Source organism: Lemur catta, chromosome 19 (genome assembly GCF_020740605.2).
Source record: "Lemur catta isolate mLemCat1 chromosome 19, mLemCat1.pri, whole genome shotgun sequence".
Taxonomy (NCBI): domain Eukaryota; kingdom Metazoa; phylum Chordata; class Mammalia; order Primates; family Lemuridae; genus Lemur; species Lemur catta.
This window is the reverse complement of record NC_059146.1, coordinates 21,958,689-21,982,487: the sequence shown is the minus strand read 5'-3', so window position 1 is coordinate 21,982,487 and position 23,799 is coordinate 21,958,689. Positions and strand designations below refer to the sequence as shown.

The 23,799-nt window shown below is 52.6% G+C and overlaps 1 protein-coding gene across 1 annotated transcript; it reads right to left on the bottom strand.

The window, feature by feature from the left end:
- On the bottom strand, positions 1 to 23,667 carry SSC5D (scavenger receptor cysteine rich family member with 5 domains). The gene is made up of 16 exons (XM_045531827.1): positions 23,634 to 23,667; positions 23,457 to 23,535; positions 23,026 to 23,276; positions 22,478 to 22,504; positions 21,865 to 22,293; positions 21,493 to 21,606; positions 21,150 to 21,263; positions 20,472 to 20,780; positions 19,654 to 19,971; positions 18,817 to 18,993; positions 15,105 to 15,422; positions 12,847 to 13,407; positions 12,454 to 12,768; positions 12,092 to 12,259; positions 4,643 to 4,807; positions 1 to 1,849 (listed from the first exon to the last, which is right to left on the bottom strand). Exons 1-16 carry the CDS (start codon positions 23,665 to 23,667, stop codon positions 87 to 89), a joined length of 5,142 nt encoding a protein of 1,713 aa, XP_045387783.1. The 3' UTR covers positions 1 to 86.
- Between the last annotated feature and the right edge of the window lie 132 nt (positions 23,668 to 23,799).

Genomic DNA, 23,799 nt, shown 5'->3' with positions numbered 1-23,799 from the left:
ACCATTTACGCCTTGTTTTAATTAATAATCTGTTTGGTTTTGGTTTTGGTTGGGAGTGTCTTAAGCCCCCCAAATCCGGAAGAGGATCACACATCTCCTCTCAGAGGCCTCTCCTCCTCCTCTGGGGTGGTGGTGGTTGGCACAAGTGTGCTGGGGGGCCAGGCCACCTCTGCCAGTCTCTTTATAGCCTCGCCCAGCTGCCCTAGACCCTGGGCAGCTTCTACCAGCTGAGTCAGCCCCAGCCCCAGGGCTTGGCGCTCCTGCCGGTCCTGCTCCAGGACCTGGGTCAGCCTCTGCAGCTGACCACCCACATCCCTCATAGCAGCCACCAGCTCCACCAGGGCAGGTGGCTCACAAGCCATGACCCTTATAGGTGGGGTTGGAGCCACACATGGGCCAAGGGGGCCTGGGCTCTGACTAGGGGGTAGCCCTCGGTCAGGGGGAGGTTGATCCAAGGGGTGGGCCATGGAGGAGAGGTGGAGGTCAGGAATAACAGTGGGGTCAGAGGCTGAGTGTGGGGTCTGGGTAGGTGGAGGAGTTAGTTTGGGGCTCTGGCCTTTAGATGGTTTGAAATCCTCAGTGGACAGCGGGTCTGTGCTTGGAGTTCTGGAGGACCTGGAGGTGCTGGACTCCAAGGTTGGAGAGGGCTCTAGGGTTGGCATCTGAGATGTGGAGGTGTGAGGGGCAGATGCCATGAAGGTCACCTGGGGGTGCGGGCTGGGCTTGGCTGTTGGTGCTAGAGTGAGTGAGGAAAGTTCTGTCACCAAGGAGGTTGGAAGGGACTTAGCAGTGATGATAGGGGTTGAGGTGAGGTCAGGAGCTGTGATGAGGTGAGTAGCTGTGGTGGGTTGAGGGGTCGTGGTAGGTTGAAGAGTTGTGGGAGAGTCAGGAGTCACGGTGGGGTAAATGGTGGTGGTGGGTTGGGGGGTCGTGGTGGGTTGAGGGGTCATCATGGGGTGAGGAGTTGTGGAGGGACGAGGGGTTGTGGTGGGACGAGGGGTAGTGGTGGGGTGAGGGGTCGTGGTGGGTTGAAGGGTCGTCATAGGGTGAGGGGTTGTGGAGGGGCGAGGGGTCGTGGTGGGTTGAGGGGTAGTGGTGGGGTGAGGGGTCGTGGTGGGTTGAAGGGTTGTCATGGAGTGAGGGGTCGTGGTGGGTTGAGGGGTTATGGGGGGTTGAGGGGTAGTGGTGGGGTGAGGGGTCGTGGTGGGTTGAAGGGTCGTCGTGGGGCGAGGGGTTGTGGAGGGGTGAGGGGTCGTGGTGGGTTGAGGGGTCGTCATGGGGTGAGGGGTTGTGGTGGGTTGAGGAGTAGTGGCAGGATGAGGGGTTGTGGCAGGGTGAGGGGTTATGGTGGAGTGCGGGGTGGTAGTGTGACAAGGGGTTGTGGAAGGGTGTGGGGAGCCAGAAGATTCTGGGACTGTATTTGGGTATGGGGCTGTGTCCAAGTCTGGGGTTGTGTCAGATTCTGGGGTCAGCTCTGAGGTCGGGGGAAGGCTGGTCACCTCTGACTGTGCAGAGGAGTCAGAGGTCAGCCCTTTGGGCAGTGTGGGTGATAGAGGGGGTGAGAGTTCTGGAGTCAGCGTTGGAATCACACTGGAGTCAGGGGTGGACAAAGGACGGTCAGGGGTTGTGAAGACGAAGTCAGGGTTCCCCGGGTCTGGGGTGGGTGGCGAAGTGTCAGGAGGGCCAGAGGTCGTTGAAGCTGAGTCGGCGATGAGCTGTGGCCCAGAGGTCAGCAGTGGGCCTGGGGGCTCCACCGAGGCGGAGGGAGCTGGGGATGGGGTGGGGGGCGCTGTCCGGGTCGCAGTGGGTCGCAGCAGCCGGCGCTCGGGCCACGGTTTCCTCGGGGAACCTGGAGGAGGAGAAAGAGACAGACGGGCTGAGGTCAGTCTGCCCCACCCCTCCCCGCCCCCCGGGAGCCGACCAATGGGAAGGCGCAAGGCCTCGTGACGTCACGGATCACCAGCCAACTTCACCTGGCCCTAGTGCCCCTCCTCCGATGTTTCCGGGCGCCACCTGGCGGCCTGCGCCGCGGAGGACGCGGGGAGCGGGGCGCAGCGGGGTACTGGGATGCGGGAGGGGACCCGGATGGCGGCACCGGGATATGGGGGCAAGGCGGAGGCAGGGAGATGCGAGAGGGTGCCGGAGGGCAATCTTAGTAATCAAGACAAATATTTTTATGCAATGTTTTTAAACAATCAAAATTAATGCAAAATATCCACGATGAACGAAAAGTTATCATTTTACCAAAGACAGGATCCGACAGGGCTGGAACTAGGATGAGTCCAGTGATTCTGTCTTCAGTTGAAATTTTGATATTTAGTTCATCAGTGGATTTTTCTGCATTAATTTTGATTTTTAAAAATATTGTATTATGATTAACGTTACTGTCACTAACGTTGCCATACAACCCCCACCCCCACTGCTAAATTTGACTGGCTTTAAAAAAAATAAAACTATTTTATTATGATAGCATTTCTCTTGATTACTGCGTTTTTGGCACCCCCTTAAATTTGAGGTCTGACTGGAGTGAGGAGCCTCACCCTCTTCCTGGCCTGGCTTCCAGGTGAGTGCAAATTGTATCCCTTTTTACAGATGACAGAAATTAGGCCAAGAGGGTAGGTAACTTGCCCCAAGTGTTGCAGACACAGTTTGCAAGTTGCAGGGACGTGATCTGAACCCAAGTTGTTTGCATCCAGAGTTTAGGTGATTAAATACCACATGATGGAAATGTTCCATGATCTGCACAGTCTAATACGGTAGCCACTCACCACATGTGGCTACTGTGAATGAGGAACTGAATGCTTTGTTTTCCAATGTGTTGATTCATTTAAATTTAAATAATCACCTGTGTTAGTAGCTACCATATGGAACTGAAGGGCACAGCTCTAGAGATTTCCACTTGTTCCTGTAGGGTCCTTGCAGTGCATCCCTTTCTCCTGTCCTTTGTAGGGTTGAAGAAGCATTAAGTAAAAGGCTTGGCCTCAAGGCAGGCTGTTGGGGTGTAAGCCCCAGCTCTTCTTAGCTGGGTGACCATGGGCAAGTTACTTAACTGCTGGAATCACAGTTTCATCCCCACCTATAAACCATGATGATCAGTTTATCTCTCTTGTAGAGCTGTCACAGGATTCAAGGAGGTCACAGCTGTGCAAAGCACTTAGCACAATGTCTAGCATGTAATAAGCTCATGATTATTGATGTTGTCAAAGTCATTGATGTATGTGCCTCAATTTCTCTCATGTGTGAAATGGGCATAATTATAGACCTGCATGATGGGGCTCAGGTAGATATGAGGATTAAAGGACTAATATATATAAAGTGCTTAGAATAATGCCTGACATGGGGTAGTTGCTTGATAAATGTTTTGAGTTATTATTTCAAGAATCTCAACTTAATTGGATATTGTAGGAGCTCAGATACCTACAGTGGTGATGGTTTTTAATTTTTCAGACCCAAGGTGTAGAGACCTACAGTAATCATACTCCTTGGCACATTGTCATCAATAGCCTCTCTCTGCAATGTCTCCTCTTGTTTTATTTCATTTTAATTTGAATACTCTTTATCCTCAATCTCTGTCCTCACCACCCTCTCCCATAAATAACTCCATATGTTTGACATATGGCCTTAAACATGCATGTGTCCTTATAAAATATAATGTGCTTTATAAGTGTATGCACTTACTTGTGTGTGTGTGCTTTTAACTTTTGCAAATAACGTTGGGCTGGAAGTCTCATTCTGTTTCTGACTTTTCCACTCAATGTTATGTTGCTGTGTATACATCTAGTCACTGCTTCAGCTGTTGCATAGAATTCCATTGTGTGCGCCTATTGCATTTCTTTTATCCATTCCCCTAATGTTGGCCATTTAACTTGCCTACCACTCCCTGACATCCCAGAGTTCCAAAGAACATCCTCATATATGTTCTCTTATAAGCCTGTGTAAGAATTTCTTTGGAATATGTATCTAGGAGCATGTTTTGTGGGTCATAATTTAGAATCATACTTTACTAAATACTGCTAGATTGTTTTTATCAAACAGCTATACCCAGTGGGGATGCCTGTCTCCCCATATCCTCACGCACACTTGGTATTATCTACCTTTCTAATCCTTTTCCATGCTTGTCATTGTTTTAATTCGCGTTTTCTGATTCTGATGAATGTGAGAATTTCCACATAAAATTGGCCATTTGGGCTTCCCTTTCTGTGAATCACCTGTTTGTATCTTTTTTTCACTCTGATTTAGGGTTTCCCATCAGTTTCTTATTTGTCAGAGTGACTTGTGTAGTATAGATTAGGGTTTCTCAACCTCAACCTTTGGCATTTTGGGCTGGATGATTCTTTGTTGCGGGGGCCATAGCCTGTGCATTATACAGTGTTTAATGCCATCCCTGGCCTCTGCCCATTTAGGTGCCAATGGGTAGCCTCTCTGCTTCCAGTCAGGACAACCCAAAACATCTTCAGACATTGCCAAATGCCCCTTGGGAACAAAATCACCCCTAGTTGGGGACCATCAGTCTAGATAATAACTTTGTTTTAGGATATATTTCTGTTGGGTTTTTCTCGGGCAAGAGTTGGGAGTTTGAAGTCCATCTCTCTACCCTACCACACACACTCCCCCAGTCCCCTCACCCAGCCACATGCCTCACCTGTGTCCTCGTGGACCCTTGGAGCTAGAGGAGGGCTTCCTGGACTCCTGGTGGTGCCAGTGGCACGAGTGGGTGCAGGTCTGCCTGTGGTAGGGGCACCCTTAGCCAGGCCCCTTCTCATAGGTGTGTCCCACGTCCAGGGAGGCTCGTAACCATCCTTGTCACCTTGAGAGATATGGGGAAGAGGGTTGAGTCTACCACTGTCCTTTGAGAGTGATGCCCCTTCCTGCTCCCTGGGAATATAATTATAATATATATTTTATATATATATATACACACACACACACACCATTTTATTTAGGGAGAATAGAAAGATAATCGTCTTCTACCTTGGTTGATCAAAAAGCTTATTTTAACAACAGCTTTCTTGAGATATAACTCACATAACGTACAATCCAGCAACTTAGTGTGTGATTCAACAGTTTTTTAGTATATTCACAAGGTTGTGCGACCATCGCCACAATTAAAATGAAGAACATTTTCATCACCCCAACAAAACATTCCAGACCCATTACCATGGTCATTCTTACTCACCTGAATCATCAAACCAACTTCTTCTGTGACCCTGTCTCCCTACACTGATCTTAGAGGCCACTTTATAACCCAGAGACCTGGCCCTGCCCCTCCCCGACCCTAAACCTTCCCAGGAGTCCCCGCTGCCCTCGGTGTAAAGTCCACACGCCTGGTCCTCCTTCACGCGCTGCCCTGGCCACCTCCCCGGCATCCTCCATCCTCCACTGTCTCATCCACACGATGCTCTGCCCACGTCGGACCCCTAAACCTGGCGTATTCACAACACGTAGCCTTTCATACTTCTGAGCCTCTGCTGTGCTGTTGCCCTGCCTGGAATTCCCTGCCCCGCCATTTCCTTTCCAAGTGAGCTCCTAGGGTATTTTCTCATTCTGCACACAAAGCCAGGCAGAAGAAGGACAGTGTCCAAGACCTCAGGCAAGTTCTTCGAAGTCACCTTGAGCTCTGTGGCTAGCTGTCCCGATTACAGAAGTCCTTTGCTCTGTCATCTGCTAATGTATCACATACTCATAGAACAAGAATCGATTTCCACCCTGATGCCAGGCATTTCGGACACCTGAGTCATGCCTTCATACTATTAACCTTTCTTAATGAAATACCTTTCCCATTCCTATTAAATACCTTAAGAGGGTAGCCATAAAATCCTAATGGATAGCCATATTCAGAAACTTAAAACACCATTGGCAGTGCTATTAATTTGTTTAAAAACACAAAAAATGAGAAAAGCTTAGGGGGAAAACCCATTAGTGGTGCATCACTAAAGATTTCTTTCCAAGATGCTAGGTTTTAGGAAGACTCTACTAAGAACACAAATTTGGGGCAGGCACAGTGGCTCAAGCCTGTAATGTCAGCACTTTGGGAGGCCAAAGTGGGAGGATTGCTTGAGGCCAGGAGTTTGAGATCAGCCTGGACAACATGGCAAGACACTGTCTCTACCAAAAAAAAAATAAATAGATAAAAATAAAAAAAGATAACCAGGTGTGGTGGTGCGCATCTGTAGTCCCAGTTACTACTTGGGAGGCTGAGGCAGGAGGATCGTTTGAGCCCAGGAGTTTGATGCTCCAGTGAACTACGATTGTGCCACTGCAGTCCAGTCTGGGTGACAGAGTGAGACTCTGTCTCTAAAAAAATAAACACAAATTGAAGCTGTCTTCCTGTTAAAATGTCAGCCCACCAATTACAGATATATTCCTTTGTGTGCTCAAAACATACTGTCCAAAATTTGTCTTACCATTCCCACACATGTATTTACACCTTAACTACAAATGCATGACTCCTAAACACCATGTGTCTCCATGCTTTTGCTTCCTAAAGCTAGTTTAACACTGTGCACGGAGACCTAAGTGCTGTATACATCCTTTTGAAGCTTGCTTTTCTCATCTACCCTCATGTTTCTGAGCCTGTACGCCTGGCTCTATCCCTTCCTAGCTGGGTGAGCAACTAACTTAACTTCTCCATGACTCAGTTTCCTCATCTGTAAAATGGTAATCATTATGGCACCCACTTTGTGGGGTCACAGGCCCAGGCACATGATAAGCTATTCTTTGCATTAAAATACGTATAACTCTGCTCCATCCTTTTTAACCTCTGTATAATATGCCATGTGTGAATACACAACCAGGGATTTACTTACATTCCTGTTGCTGGGTGTTTAGATCGTTGCCAACGTTTTGCTGTTACAAGTACAGCTCCAATGAATTCTTTGTGCCTGTGCCCTCGGGCTTATGAGTGACGATTTCTCCACACCTAATTGTGGGGTGGCTGTGTGGGAGGCAGGTGTGTCTCCCTAGATATTGCCAAACTGCCCTCCTAAGTGGATGTAGATTCTCACTCCCACATTTATCTATGTCCTTGGTGCTGTCAGATATTGTAATTTTCCTTGGTTTTATTAGGAGAGGGTGGCTGAGGAAGCTGCTGATTTGCTACAATAACCAAACTGAAGACCAGAGAGGGCAAGGAACTTCCCTGAGGTAACACAGCTAAGGGGCAGCATCAAGCTCCAGACCCCAGCAGGTCTACCTGGTCCTAAATGGGGGCCTCTTTCCCTCTGGGTACAGATCCCTCCAAGTCTCACCCCATTCTTCCCTGGCAAGCTTTTGTTCATCCTTTAGGATTTGGTTCAAAGGCCACATGCTGAGGAGGTCTCCCCTGTCCCCTTCTGCATGAGGTCAATCCCTGCTCTATGTTCCCCGGATTCTTCATAGCTAATTCTGTCCTTCCCACTCTCCGCTGCTGGAGCGTTTAAGGGTGTGAATCTGGAGTATGAATCCAAGCCCTGCCTTTTGCTATCCTGACCTCAATGTCCTTATCTGTAAAATGGGGCTAAGGACAGTACTCATCTCACAAGGTTGCCTGGGGAAGAAAGGAGTTAAACCACGTGCTGTGCTTGCAACGGTGCCTGGGACGTGAAGAACATTCGCTAAATATTAGCCATTATTATTCTTATCCTCCTCATCATCTAACCTCTAAATGTAATTTCCCATTTAAGCTGGGATCCTCTTCTTTCTGCACGACCTCCTACAGTGGTAACCTCCAGCGATACCCCAAATGCATGCATCTCCCACCTTCCCAGCTGGGTGTGGTGGGAACTGCATTAGACACGGCTATCTGTCTGTCTGCATGGCCACATCCATCCCCACAGTTTCGGATTCCATCTCGCTAAGTTATGCCCCCAGCCCAGGCACTCCTCGGAGCTCCGAGATTGCACCGCTAACATCTTCTGATATTCCCACTCTGGTTCCTGTGCACACATCCCAGTGTTCCCTGACCCAGTGAAAGGTGGGTCCCTGCCCCCTGCCTCTCTCTCCTCATTGCCCCCAACCCATCACCCAACCCCATCAGCTCAACCCCTAGAATATGGCTTGAATATGTCCACATCTCTCTCAGTCTCCACTGTCACCGTGACTGGGGCCACTGTCACCTCCCCACTGGACCACCCAGTCTCCCTGCATTCACTCTTTCCCCTACAGTTCATTTCCCATCTCATCCCCTGCCATCATCCCACCTACTACTCCACTGCAGCCACCAACCTTATTGCTATTTCTCCAACCAGCTGAGCATGCTCCCTCCCACCCCAGGGCCTTTGCACATGCTGTTCTCTCTGCAGGGAACACTCTTCAAGTAGATATTTGGATGGGTTTCCCCTTGAAGTTTTCACTTAAATGGCACCATCTTAGTAAGATGATTCTTAATCATCCTGTTTTAAATTGCAACCCTCAGCCTCCTGTTCCCCTTCCCTTGCTTTGTTCTTTAGTGCTATGTCCCCAGTGGCTTGTGCACACGTCTGCCACATAGCAGGCATTGGACACGTGAATTGATGTCTGTGTCTCCAAATTCTATCATGTAGGAAGCCTCAAGAAATGTTGCTTCAATGAAGCGGAAAGTAAAACTCCAAACTCCATAAGCCTCTGTTCCATCTCCTGTACACTCTCTCTAGACTTACACTGTGGTCTTTCGTTCATTCGCTTACACATTCATTCATTCAACAAATATGTAAAAAGTCTCTACTGAGTTTCAAGCACTGTCCTAGACACTGGGCATACAAGACAGATCTGTGTTAGACAGAATAATGCCCTCCACAAAGATGTGCATGCCCTAATCCACAGAACGGATGTTACTTTACTTGGCAAAAGGGACTTTGCAGATGTGACCAAGAGTCCAGACCTTGAAATGGGGAAATTATCCTGGATTAGCCAAGTGGGCCCAATCTAATCACATATGTCCTTAAAAATCAGAGAACTTTTCACAGCTGCAGTGAGAGAAAAAAATTAAATTTAGAGAGAGGAGGGTCAGAGAGATGCAGTGTTGCTGGCTTTGAAGATGGATGAAGGGACTCCAAGCCAAGGAATGAAGGCAGCCTCTCCAAGCTGGAAAAAGCAAGGAAATGGATTCTCCCTTAGAGCCTTCAGAAGGGAACAGCGTGCTGACACCTTGATCTTAGCCCAGTGAGACCCATGTCTGACTTCTGACCTACAAAACTGCAAGACAGTAAGTTTGTGTTGTTTTCAGCCACTAAATTTGTGAAGATGTGTTATGGCAGCAATAGAAACTGATACAGATCATTCACAGGGCTTAAAGTCTAGCAGAGATTGACACATTCATTGCAGATTTCTGGCAATGCAAATTTCTTCCCTCCCTTGCTCCTCTGAGAACCCTCTTCTTCCTTGTGTCTGCTGGTGAAATAATACTATCTCCCCTGCGAGGTTTTCCTTGATTACTATAAATAATCACTCATTCCCTGGAAGCCTGCAGCTGTTGTCTTCAGCAAATAACTGGAGCAACCAATATTTTGTGGTTTTAAACAATTTCACACACATTGTGCTCGCTGGATTGGGACCTGAGGTTAGCCAGTTAGTTCTAATCCCCACGTGGTCACAATTGGAACCTGGTAAGGGTGTCAGACTCCAGAATTCGTGCTTCTAAATATTTCAGCATACATTGTTCCCAACCCAAGGAGCAAAATGTGTGTGAAATCGTTTCAAAGAGACTCCAATCATGGCTCCTGAGTTTAACTTCCCTGAGCCTCACATTTTCTGCCCATCTGAAACATAGGTATAGCAATAGGACCTATGGCACCCAGTTGCTGGAATCATGCATGCCTAGCACAGAGTAAGCGAGCGCTCCTTGAGTTTTTCCAACAGCCCTGGAGTCGCATTTCCCCCCGCCCCTCGCAGGGGAAGAAGCGGGGATTCAGAGGCGAAGTCATTTTTCAAGGTTACATTGCTACTGAAGATACGAATTCATGCCTGTCGTTTCTCTCATTCCCTCCCACCACCCGCACGCCTCCCCGCGAGTCTTCCTATTGTTAAGTTTGTACATACGACTGTCTTCAGATTTCCCCTGCACAGTTTGTAATTCTGCATTTATCTGTTCTCATTTACTGCTTTCTCTCCCACTGGGAGGGGTCTCCCAGGCGGGACCCGGCTGTCTCCTGGCTGCCGAGCCCAGTCTTTGCCCGTCTCCGCCGCGAGGGGGCGCTGTGGGATAGGGCGGTAGCGCAGGGCTGCAAGGCACAAAGGCTCTGGAACCCCGGCCACATATGAACAGGGAGCATCGCCTGTCGGAGCTCCAGTTCCCCGTTCTGTAAACTGGGGATGAGACTCACAACTTGAGTCCACCCACCCTAAGTCACAGTGCCCTCGGGGCCTGCTCCCACCCACCGTTTCCTCCCGGGGCAAGGCCGGCTCTAGAGACTCAGTGGCTCCGCTAGCTATTACCGCGGGAGATGAGCCAGCTGGCCAATCAGGAGGCGCAGCGCGCCCGTGACGTCACGAGGTGCAAGGCAGATGAATGCCTGCCACTCCCACCGCTCCGTCCCCGGCCCCGCCCTGCAGGCGCATGCGTGCTGAGCGCAAGAAAAAAACGCGGGAAAGGGCGCGAGCGGCGAGGGCCACCTGAGGGGACGAAAAGGGGTGAGCCTCTCAGGAGGGCACAGGCAGAGGGGCGCAAGGCGATAGGGGCAAAAACCGGTACAGCCCGAGAGGGCAAGCACGACGAGAGAGTGACATGGAGGCAGAGGACAGTGCGACGGGCAGAGAGGGAGGGCAGAAATGGCGACGCTCGCGGGACGGAGGGAAACCGCCCGTGAGGGAAACGGGCGGGGCGGCGGCAGCGGCGGGGAGAGTGAGCCCGCGGAGGAGCTGGAGAGAGGCAGGAACGAGGGAACGATGCGGACGGTGAGAGAAAAGCGACAGAGGGTGGGGACGAGAGACGAGAGCAGTGGGAGAGACAGGAGGCAGAGGAACAATGGTTAGGGACAGAAAGGAAGAAGCTAACGGAGACACGAGCCGGAGGATACAGTGAGAAATGGAGGTGACCAGTGTGGAAGTGATGACGAGGGTGAGAAACTGAACGTGAAAGAAAAGAGAAAGACACAGAGGGGAAAAGATAGAGAAACTGATCGTGAAAAACAGGAGTGAGAAATAGAGATGATGAGAGTGTGAAATTGATTAGGAAAGAAAAAAATACAGAAAGACACTGGAGAAAAGACAGACAGAAAAATGACCCATGAAAAATGGAGTGAGGAACAGATGTGGTGAGGGTGAGAAACTGAAAGAGAAAGACACCGAGGGAAAAAGAAATGATGGGAATGTGAAACTGACAGTGGAAGAAAAAATGGAAAAGATGGTGAAAGAACAAGGGAAATGACCATGGATGAAGAAGGAGTGAGAAATAGACACGATGAGGGGGAGAAATTGATAATGAAAGAAGAAAAAGCAACAGCGTGTGCAAAGAGGAGCAGAGTGGACCAAGGGAGGCCCTGAGACACAGGGACCGAGGAAGACAGAGGCAGAGAAGGGGGTGCGGAAGTGCCAGGCAGGGCAGCAACATGGGGGCCTGGCAGGTCAAGGCCCTGGGTGTGGTGGCAGAGGTGGAAGGAGACGGGACAATGAGACAGAGGCCCCAGAGCAGAGCGGGATAGAGTTGTGCTGGAGGCTGACCCGGCTGGCCAGTGTCAGGCCCAGGGCAGGAGACAGACAGGTAGGCTGAGCAACCCATGCTCCAGGGGTCCTCACCCTGTCTGAGCCATACCAGACACGGACCAGAGCAGGAGCTGTGACATCAGGTAAGGTTTCACTTGCTTTGGGGGAGCTGGGATGGGGATGATGACGTACGGGCCCTTGGCTAAGGGCTCTGGATCCAAGGACCCAGGCTCTTGTATTATGCAGTTTACATGAGGATTGCTGAGCCTGGCCTGATCTCTTACGTGGCCTCCTCTTCTAGGCTCTGGGGGAGAGTGTCACCATCGAGCCCAAGGAGGGAATGGTTTTAGGATCTCTGGAGCCAAGGAAAACCTGTCCAGGGTCCCTGAGATCTCGGCCAGCTCATTTAGAAGGGTCTAGTCTTTCTGGAAACCCTGCAATGAGGCTAATGGAGGTTTATGGAGGCCCTGATGGCCACCTCAGTCATGCCCCTCACCTGTGACCGGCAGGTGCCATGTTGCCAGGGAGGAGAGCCCTGGGCGCCTGGTGGTGCCCCAAGAGAGAGTGTGTCCAGGTACCCCTGCCGTGGTGGTCCCCTTGGCCAGGTCCTCTCCTGAGGTAGGATCCCAGGTCCAGGGGGGATAATCATCTTCGTCTGTGTAGCCTTGGGAGAAATTGGGGAAACGGTTGACCCTGTCTCAGAGGTCCTGGAATCTTCTGGAGCAATTCTCGGATCCCCCTGCCCTGACCCCCTCATGCCTAGTTCTACAGATTCCACCATGATGTAGTCACCTGCCCACCCCCCGACTCCATTCATTTTGCTGTTCTCCCCCACCCCCCACCCCCATCCCCTGGTACCAGTGCAGGTGAGCCCCACGTCTTCCTCATGGTCACAGTTGTGCTTCCCCCACGGCCCTGAGGGGCAGTCGCTCAGCGAGGCCTCGCTTCCCTTACAGCCCATGTCATCCAACCAGATGGGCCCAGTCCCGGGGCCATAGTGGGTTTTGCCCACCCGGGGCCGGACCTTTCCACAGCCCAGTTCCCAGCAGGCCACAGTGGCATCCCGCAGGTCCCAGTTGTCATCACACACTGTCCCCCAGCGTCCAGCGTGCCACACTTCTAGCCGGCCAGCACATCGGTTAGGCCCATCGGCCAGACGAACCCGGAACAAGCCTGTGTGGATGGCCTCAGGTCAGGAGGGAGGGGGCAGCCTCTCCCCTTCACTCCCCGCTTCCCTTCAAGGCCACTCACCTGGTTCCTCAGTGATGCCAGCAGTGGGGGAGGAGGATGGTTCTTTGGGTGACTCTGGAGACCCTTCTGCTGGGATCTCGGCAGATGGCTCCAGGGAAGCCTGAGGGATTCTCTTGATGGTGGCCTCAGAGGTCATTTCTTGGGGGCCTTGAGTGGTCAGCATTGCCATGGTCTTAGAAGTTCGTTCTCGGGGGGCCTGAGAAGTCAGTGTGGCAGTTGTGTGTGAGGTCTGTCTTCTGGAGGCTTCAGTGGTCAGGGTTGTAGTGGTCCTTGAGGTCAGTGCTGGGAGGCCTTGGGTGCCCAGGCCCCTGGAGTGTTTAGTGGTTGGTGTTACTAGGGGTTGAGTGGTTGGTCTCTTTGCATTTTTTGTCACCCACTTCTTAGTACTCTTAGGCATTTTCCCTGGGGCTTTCATGGTAGTTTTCTCTGGAACACTAGAGGTCAGACTTGCAGAGGGCTTGGTCACCATCTCTCCTGGGAGCCAGGCATCCCGATCTCTACCCAGTCCAGGGATCCAGCTCCAGCTGAAGGGGTCTGAGACAGAGTCCAGGCCAGGAGGGCCTAGAAGGTGGGTGGGGAAGAAAGAAGATGGAGACACCATAATGACAAGATCATCCATCTATCCAGGCTTCTCCTTCTATCTAGTCAGTCATCAAGTTCGCATTCGTTCATCATTTATTCATTCATTCATTCATGCCACAGATAGTTACTGAGCACCTCCTATGTGCCACCCTTTGTGTTAGACCCTGGGAATACTGTGGCAAGACAAACCTGACACTGCCCCCTGCCTCCTTGTCACTTTACAGTATAGATGTGACTGATCCCTTCCACCCCTTCACACCTGACCCCTCCTCTCCATTTCCTCAGCTTCTGCTTCAAATCAAGGCCTCACTTCCTGTACCTTCTAATTCTAACAGGTCTCCCTACCTCCTCAGCAATTCTCATTGACCATTAGATTGGTACCCAGGTCTGACAAGCCACTCCTCACCTCAAATCCCTTCTGTGGTTCCCCATGGCTCTTAGGAAGAGGGGGAAAGGGGAAAGGGCCTCAGCTTCAAGCAGAATTGATGACTCCATCCTTTGAGTCACCACTATTCATCTTACATCTTTCTCATGTAAGCTTAGCTTTTGTGTGCAGTAGAGGATTAACCTTGCCCAAAGAAAGGTTTGCCCATTTGCCCCTGGCTCCTGGGCAATGGCTTCTAAGCCTTTGGAATGTCTTGTCTGATAAAAGATTTTTGTCTACCTGCTGGATTTAGGCCATGCCAGATAGTCTATGCTAACAATATGATTTACGGACAGCCACATAGGTGGTCAACCACACCTAAGTGACCAAACCCCTATAAAAACTCTGGACACTAAGGCTTGGTGGAGCTTCTCTGGTTGGCAATACTTCAAGTGTGTTGTCACACATCACTGCAGGAAGAATTAAGTGCTGTCTGCACAACTTCACTGGAAGAGGACAATTGGAAGTGCACACCTGGCCTCTCCTGAATCCTGCCCCATGGGCCTCTCCCCTTGGCTGATTTCAGTCTGTAGGCTTTCACTATAATAGACCACAACCCTGAGTAGAACAGCTTCTCTGATTTCTGTGAGTCCTTCTAGCAAATTACTGAACCTGAGTGTGGTCTTGGTGACCTCCCAAATGATAACATGTCACATGGGTTTGCAATGATTTGTTTGTGCATCTCTTTCTCTCAATGAGCGATGGGCTCTTTGAAGACCAGGACCATGCTGATTCCATTGTGAGGTCCCAACACCTAGCTCAGTGTCTGGCACTTAATAATACGACTCAATAAATGGCAATGAATGAACAAACAAATGCATTGCCTGAGTTTATGTTAACTGGCCCTCAGTTTGGCTTATTTCCTTCTCCCAATGCCCTGTCTGCTTCCTTTCATCTTAGGGAGGATAAAGCTCCCTTCTTTCTGGGAGATTTCCTTGATTCCTGGAAGGAGGAGGAGGAGGAAGAAGCTTCTCTGCATGAGAATCCCAGCTCTGCCACTTTGTTGCTGTGTGACCTGTTGCTGGGTAAGTTACTTAACTTTTCTGTGCCTCAGCTTCTTCATCAGTAAAATGGGTATAACATCCACCAACCTAGACTTACTATGTGGTTTGAATTTGGTCACACGTGTGAAAACACCCAGCACAGGGGTGGGACTTAGGAGGCACTCAATCTATGTTAGTGTCAATGTTAGTTACTGTTCCCTCCTCCAGAAAGCCCTCCTGGAGTCAGCAGATGGCTAGGGCCTCCTTACCGGTGCAGGTGACGCCAACATCCTCATTGTGAGCACAGTTGTGCTTCCCCCAGGGAGCGGCAGGGCAGTCAGACAGCGAAGCCTCGGTCCCCACACAGCCCACATCGTCTAGCCAGATGGGGCCTGCACCCCAGCCAAAGCGGCCAGCAGCAGGGTCTGGCTGCCGAGGTCCACCACAGCCCAGCTCCCGGCAGACCACAGCTGAGTCCCGCATGTCCCAGCTATCATCACACACCGTCCCCCAGCGCCCATCATGCCACACCTCCAGCCGACCTGAGCACCTGCTGGGCCCAGCCACCAGGCGCAGCTGGGGGGACCCTGGGGTAGAAGAGACCCAAAGAATTAGAAAATCAGGGAAGCCATCCAGCCTCCTGACTCTTCATCCACCTTTCCCTCCCTCCGTCTTCCTTTCCATGCATCCATGCATTCCTTCATCTTCCTTTCCAACCATCCATGCATTCCTCTATCTAGGCTTTCCCTCATTCATCCATCCTTCCAGGGAGCAAGTATTTACTGAGCCCTTTTCTGTGCCATCTTCTGCATTAGGCACAAGAGATAAAGAGTCAGGCACAGTTTGGTGGTTCCTCAAAAAGCTAAGCACAGAATTAATATATGATTCTTAGGCTGGGCATGATGGCTCCTGCCTGTAATCCTAGCACTCTGGAAGGCCAAGGCGGGAGGACTGCTTGAGGTCAGGAGTTCAAGACCAGCCTGAGCAAGAGTGAGACCTCGTCTCTACTAAAAATAGAAAAAATTAGCCAGGCATAGTGGCATGTGCCTATCATCACAGCTACTCGGAAGGCTGAGGCAGGAGGATCGCTTGAGCCCAGAAGTTGGAGGCTACAGTGAGCTGTGGTTGTGCCACTGCACTCCAGCCTGGGTGACAGAGCGAGACCCTGTCTCTAAAAAGTAAATAAATAGATACAATTTAAAAGTTTTAAAAATAAAAATGAGCTAAGGACTTGAATAGACATTTTTCCAAAGATAATATACAAATGGCCAACATGTATATGAAAAATGATTGTCACTAACCATCAGGGACATTCAAATCAAAAGCCCAATGAGATATCACCTCACACCTGTCAGAATGTCTGTTACCAAAAATCAAAAGGCAACCAGTGTTGGTGAGGATGTGGAGAAATTGGAAACTTTGTACACTGTTGGTGGGAATCCAAAAGGGTGCAGTGGCTATGGAAAACAGCATGGAGGTTCCTCAAAAAATTAAAAATACAACTACCATATGATCCAGTAACCCCACTTCTGGATATATATCCAAAGGAATTGAAATCAGGATTTTTTTTATAAACAGGGTCTTGCTCTGTCTCTGCCATCCAGGCTGAAGTGTGCAGTGGCACAATCATAGCTCACTGCAGCCTCGGACACCTGGGCTCAAGCAATTCTCCTGCCTCAGCTTCCCAAGTAGTTGGGACTATAGGCACGTGCCACCATGCCCTGAAATCAGGATCTTGAAGAGATATTAGCAATTCTAGGTTCATTGCAGCACTATTCGCAATTGCAAAGATGTGGAAATAACCTTAGTGTCTGCTGACAGATGAATAGATAAAGGAAATGTGGTATTACACATACAATGAAATACTATTTAGCCTTAAAAAAGAAGGGAACTCTGAAATATACAACAATATAGATGAAACTTGAGGACATATGCTAAGTGAAATAAGCCAGACACAGAAAGACAAATACTGCATGATCCCACCTATACGAGATATCTGAAATAGTTAAATTCATGGAATCAAAGAGTAGGATGGTAGTTGCCAGGGGCTGGGGGGAGGAGAAAATGGGGAGTTACTGATCAGTGGATGTAAAGTTTCAGTCAAGCAAAATGAATAAGCTCTAGAGATCTGCTATATAACATTGTACCTATAGTCAACAATAATGTACTGTATGCTTTAAAATTTTTTAAGAGAGTAGATCTCATGTTAAGTGTTCTCACCACAAAAAAATTTTAAAAACTAAAAGTAGTCTACCTATACAATGGAATATTAAATATCCAGAATAGGTAAATCTGTAAAGGCAGAAAGCAGATTAGTGGTTGTCGGGGCTGAGGGGAAGGGAGAATGGGAGTGACTGCTTAATAGACACGGGTTTTCTCCTGGACTGATGAAAATGGTCTGGAACTAGATAGAGGTGGTTGTACAATATTCTGAATGTACTACATACCACTGAGTTGTACACTTTAAAATGGTTGATTTTATGTTATAGGAATTTCACCTCAATTAAAAGAAAAAAATTTTCTGGGTCCAGAGACTTTTTCCATGCATTTGTTCAACAGCTTTCATTTTCTCTTATAATTATTGGTTTAATCAGGTTTTTTGTTACTGTTGTAAGAGTCAGGCACAGCCTCTGCACTGAAAAGCTCATGGTTTTTAGGGAAAGGAGCATGCACACAATTACGACTCAGTCAACTAACTGGAGTAATGGAAGTATGGATAAGGCAAGGTAGAAACAGTGAAGAGGAGAGAAAAATTCTGGGTCTCTGGTTGGGATGTTGAATCCTGGCTTTTCCATTTTTGAGCTGTGCTGCCTTGTTTGTGACATGGAGACTAGTCAGTACCTACACATAAGTGGTTGCAAGCATTGCCTGGGTTTAGACCTGTAGAGAAGGTGGAACAGCATCAGTCACCATGAGCCAGGAAGTGCTCAATAAATGTTAGCTACGATTATTATTCACAAAGAGGGAGAGAGGCTGCCAGGCATAGTGATCATAGTGAAAACAAGTTGCCACTTATGTTCAACCTTTTCCAACCTTGAGGGGATAGCTGTATTAGCCAGGCCTTTTTATTTTCTGTGTGTCTAATGCTTTGACATCTTGGGGCTGATGCTGAAAGACTGCCAGGGTGAGCTAAGTTTCTAGAGATAGTGAATGACTTGAGTGTGCCTTTCATATGAAAACCAACCAGTCCAGCGCACCCCAACCACCTCCCCTATTGGGATCTTACACTCTGGGCCACTATCCACCTGCCCTTGTCCCCCTAGAGCCAGGTACCAGACAACTAAGGATAAGCCTTATGGCCCATGGCCTGCTGGAAGGATTCAGACTAGCCGATCCTAAGCCTGCCCACCTGCTCCCTCCCACAGACTCCACGGTAAGGGCTGCTGCACACACTCCCCCTTACTCCCTCTGCCCCCTGACCCGCCCTGGTGCTTCCCCGTGTGGCCCTGGGTGGCATTTGCCCCCATCTCAGGAACTGTGAGTAACCAACTATCTTTTCAGTGGCGTCTCTCCTGATCAGTTGGCCTCACCATACCTGAAAAATAATTAGACCTATATCTTAAAACGACAGCCATCACTGATCCAGTCCTTTCAGTACTCATGGGAGGGAAGCAAGTAGAACTATTAATCCCCATTTGCCTAAGAACCAGAGGCTCCAAAAGGACAGGGAATGCTTGAGCAGGGCTGTGACTCGGAGCTGGCCAGAGTACCCTGTGAAGGATCCCACAGCCATGCCGTGTGCCTTGGGAATAGAGTAGACTCTCAGCCCACCTTTCGTTTCTCCTATCCAGGACCAGCTACAGAATTTCTGGGTCCAGTAAATAATGAAAAGGTGGGGCCCCTTCTTCCAGATGTGCCAACAGAGCATGAAACCAAGCACAGTGTCCTTCAGAGCGAGGGCCCCCATGAGACAGTCTCAGAGCTTGGGGGAGGAAACAGAAGCAAGGACCCTGTTTTCTTAGGGGGTAGCAAGGGACTCACCGGCCTCTGGTCCAGGCTCCCGAGGCGCGGTAGGAGAGGCTGGAGGAGGTGAAATGCCTGCTGTCCCTGGGGCCTGGCTCACTGTGGGGGACAGAGGCCTGGAGACTGCCTGCCTGGACGTTGAGGTGTTGCTGTCCACTGCAGGGGCCGTGGGAGGGACATATCCGAGGGGCATGCCTGGCAGGGGGAGAAGTATAACCACCCACCCACCCCATGCCACTGGTCTGCCCCCACCTCCCACCTCATTGTGACTCAGCCTTCCCAGCTGCAGGTGGGAGTCCCTTCCTGCTGAACCCCTTCCCCAGACATAGCCAGAGCTTTCCACATCCCTGATCTGGGGAGGGGAGGGTGTGAATGGCGGGGAGGGAGGGAGTAGATAGAGCAGACAGTGGAGGTAGCTTGGGGGTGACAGACAAAAGGGGAGGTGTCCTTATACAGAGGAGAAGATTGGCTCCCCCTAGGTGAGGAGGCAGAGCCCAGGAGGGCAGCTCTGGGGCTGAGGCTCAACCTCTCACTTTTCCACTTGGGGCCATCCTGTGCATGCCAGGGTGTTGAGCAGCCTCCTTGGCCTCTACCCACAGGTTACCAGAAACTCCCCTACCCCCAGCTGTGACAACCAAAAAATGTCTCCAGATGTCACTTAATGTCCCCCTGAGGGGCAAAATCACCCAAGTTGAGAGCCCTGATGTAGGATGGGGTTTCACAGAGCAGGAGAAGATGGGGAAAGTAGGAAGTTTAGCCAGAGGGAGTGAAGGGCACATAGCGACACTCCCCTTCTTGACCCTCCACTCCAGGTGCCACCATGCCCACCCCCCTGCCCTGCCCCACACCCCTCACCATCACACACGGCCCCAGCGTCCTCGCGGTGGTGACAGTCATGCTGGCCCCAGGGCCGCGCTGGGCAGAATCGCAAGGCCGTCTCATTTCCGCGACACCGAAGATCGTCCAGGATGATGGGTCCAGACCCCTCCCCAAAGAAGGCGCCCCCAGGGGCGGCCAGCGCCCCCCCACAGCCCAGCTCCCGGCAGGCCACTGCGGCGTCACGCAGGTCCCAGGCGTCGTCGCACACTGACCCCCAGCGCCCACCATGCCAGACCTCCAGGCGGCCGGCACAGCCGTGGGGGCCATCGGCCAGGCGCAGCCTGGGGGCCGGGCCTGGACAGGGAGACAGAGAGGACAGAGCACCAGGCAGCTGGGTGGGTGAGCAGGGACTGAGCTACACTCGCAGGAAACTGGGACAGCCGGGCTGGGACTACGTTAAGCACAGGAAGGCTGCATCCCCAAGATGACGCTGGAAACAGATACTCCCTTCAGTTGGCAAATGAGGAAAAGGCTCTGAGATGGGAAGTCACTGGCTGAGCGTTCAACTCTGGTGCATCCCCCTGTGCGCCTGCCTCCCGGGGGCTGGGACCCTGACTCCGACCCTGGGTGCCCCTCCCGTGCCCGGCTCCCCTCTTCTCCCAACTCTCAGCTGTGGCTTCCCTGGTCCCGTAAAGCAGGGTTCCCAAACCTCAGCACCATGGACATTTGGGGACGCATCATTCTTTGTCATGGGGGACTGTCCTATGCAGCACCCACCAGATGCCAGTGGCACCCCCCAGTTGTGACAGCCAAAGAGGGGGGAGGTTGCTGGGTCCCAGGAAGCCCCGACGTACCGGTGCAGACCAGCCCAGCGTCCTCGCTGTGGTCGCAGTTGCTGCGGCCCCAGGGACTCCGGGGACAGTCCCGGAGGGCCTGCTCTCCTCCTCCGCACCCCACGTCGTCCATCCACACCGGCCCTGAACCTGGCCCAAATCGGGCACCCCCCGGGGCGGCCAGCGCCCCTCCGCAGCCCAGCTCCCGGCAGGCCACGGCAGCGTCGCGCAGGTCCCAGCCATCGTCGCAAACAGTGCCCCAGCGCCCACCGTGCCAGACCTCCAGGCGGCCGGCGCAGCCGTGAGGGCCTGAGACCAGGCGTAGCCGCTCTGGGGCAGGGAAGGAGGGAGGCAGTGCAGCTGGTGAGAGGCAGAATCAAACACCCCTTCCTCGGTTTTCACCTGGGGAAACTGAGGCCCAGGGGGAACAGGGGCCTGAGATCCACCTGCCAGTGGTCCATTAAGGGAAGAGAGCCACGACCTGAGTGGGGCAGGACACCTGGTTGTCCTGAGGGCTGGGGCAGGAAGAAGAGGGGGGACCAGGCCTGACTTTCTGAATCCCCAGGGAGGGATGTGGTGAATGCTGGGATCCTTCCAGGGCCCTGGGTGAAGGAGAGGGCACCCATGGGTCTCCAGTTTGGCCGGGCCTAGGATCGCACAACATCCAGACTTGGGGGTTGGGGGGAAGGCCGTAGTCACCTTGGCGGGGGGCTCCAGTAGTCAGCAAAGGAGCCCGGGTGGACTTGGGCTGCTTGGGCGGCCGGGGGCTCTTCTTCCGGGGGCTGTTCTGGGGGCTCCCCGCTGGGCGGGGAGCTGGGAGAGAAGACAGCCAGAGGTCAGGAGTTCATCCTTCCTCCCACCTGGGGGGCCAGGCTTCCCTCTCCAAGCGTCTGAAGTGGTGGAGAACACGCAGGTTGTAAAGGAGACAGTGTGGACACATCTGTCCCTAGGGGGTCTTAGTGCCACATGTCCCTCTCCACATGGCTGAAGCAGGAGGGAGAATTCTGGGCAAGGGGTGGGCAGCCAAGTCCTTTGGGCTCACCAGGAGTAACGGGGGGCTCCTCCGAGCTGGGGCTCAGCTCCCCAGACAGCCCTGGCCACAAATCCCCATCCAGCGGGGAAGTGGGATTGTCCCTCGAGTTAGCCACACGCTGACCTACAGGAGAGAACAGAAGCTAAGAAGAGGGTTCAGGGAGTAGAGAGGTCATTTGGGTCCCTGGGAGAGGCACAGGGCTGGGATACAGGGGCTCTGAGTGGTTGTAAATTGGGGGTCCCAGAGGGAAGGAGACACGTGGCTTTGGATGGGAGCAGAGGCAGGGTGTCTCTAGAGTGCTGGATGCTCAGATTTACTGGGGCTAAGGACTTTCAGTTGCCAAAGGAGCTGCCCCTGAAAGAGGGGTAGGGGTCCCCTCACCTGCACAGACGACGCCTGCGTCCTCCTCATGGGAGCAGATATGGGCCTTCCAGCCCCGGTGGGGACAGAGGCCCAGCTGCCCCTCGCTGCCCCGGCAGGCCAGCTCGCTGAGCCATACTGGCCCCGCGCCCTCCCCGAAGAAGGCGCCCCCTGGGGCAGCCAGCGCCCCCCCGCAGCCCAGCTGCCGGCAGGCCACAGCGGCATCACGCAGGTCCCATCCATCGTCGCACACGGTGCCCCAGCGCCCGCTGTGCCAGACCTCCAGGCGGCCGGCACACCCGTGGGGGCCGTCAGCCAGGCGCAGTCGCTCTGGGGGAGGGGGGCGGAGGAAAGGCTGTGACTCTGAGGCCCCAGGGCCAGGGTGACAGTAGGAGCTGGGGGCTGTCCCATAGGGTGCCATTAGGAGGCCAGCATCCTGGCCACTGGACCCTGGACCCAGATTCCTGGGTGCTCAGGATGTGGCTGGACTCCTGGGGGATTCTAGCGGGGAGCAGTGGCAGAGGCCATAGCCATAGCGGAATGGGGGGCGGCCAGGGACCCAGCAGGAGTAGGGCACAATGGGGCGGCTGGGGGCTGGGAGAGGCCAGACAGGAGGAGTGTCTGGGACACTTACCAACAGCCTGGATCCCCACCAGTGCCGCTGGAAGGGAGGTTGGAGGGTGGGACAGAGTGAGGGGCAGGCCCAAGGTGGGTCCCTTCTCCAGCACAGGCCCCTCATCTTGAATGCCCCAAGACACACACACACAGAATTCTCACACCTCTGAGCCAGAAACCCCATAGCTGGGAAGCAGGACTCCGGGCAGAGGGTCTGGGTGGGACACAGGTCCCTGAGATGGGTGGGGCTCCAGATGCCTGGCCCCTGAAGTCAGGGCTGGGACAGAGCCTTTGTGCTCCCACAGGGACTTGGCTAAAAGTCAGATGGCTGGGGACCCCCACAGGGGCAGGTGGGGTAGGGAGGCCAGGTCTGGGCTTCTACTGGGGGAGGGCTGGGTGTGCAGAAGGCTGGGTCCCTGAGGGGTCAGGCAGGGCCAGCCAGATGTCAGGATATCCTGGAGCACCAGGAACTGGGTCCTGGAAGTCTGAGTCCCTAAATTGGATGAGCTAAGGGGTCGGAGGTGGAGGCCTAGGCCCCTGAGTCCCCAAGGAGAAGGGATCACTCACCAAGGAGGCAGGCCAAGACCCTCATGTTTGCAGAGTCCAGGGCAGGGCCAGGGTGAAAGGGGAAGAGCAGGAGAGGGAGGCGGAGGCGCCCCGGAGGGAGGGAGGGAGGGAAGCGCCTGCCCGAGGCGCTCAGGGCCCAGGACAGAGAAGGAGCAGGCAGGGGCTGGATGCTTTGCCAGGAGGAAGAGAGAGGCTGCAGGGAGGCGGCAGGGGACCGGAGGGGGAGGGCTGGCCAGCGGCTAAGGCTGAGGCTGGGGAGGAGGGGGGTGGCAGGCAAGAGGGAGGGTGTCCAACTGCAAACACCCACACGGGAGGCGGCCAGGCAGGATCCAGCCAGCGGAGGAGCGCTGTGCTCACAGATGCTTGGGGGGGTGGCAGGCTGCAGAGAAGGGGCAGGATAGGGGTGGAGGGAAGCGTGTGTGGGGGCCTACCTCTTGCCTCCTCTGTTGTCCAGCCAGGGAAGCCTGGTCAGACCACTGCTGCGGTTGGGGGAAGGGCAGACCTGGGGCTCTTGGTGCAGCAGCAAGAGGGCTTGCAGCCAGACACCAGGAAGGACTTCCTGGATTAGGAAAAGACTATGCAACCCTTTTCTCCATTTCCCCCCTCACTGGTGGATTTCAGTGTGAAGCCCCAGTTCCTCATCTGTGGGGGAAGTGGTTGAACTTCAGTGTCCCCAGAGGGAAATGGGGTAAGGGGGATGGGAAGTCCAAGGGTCAAGGCTTGAAAAAGGGAGGGGGCTCTACACACACCCATTCACACACTCACACTCGCACA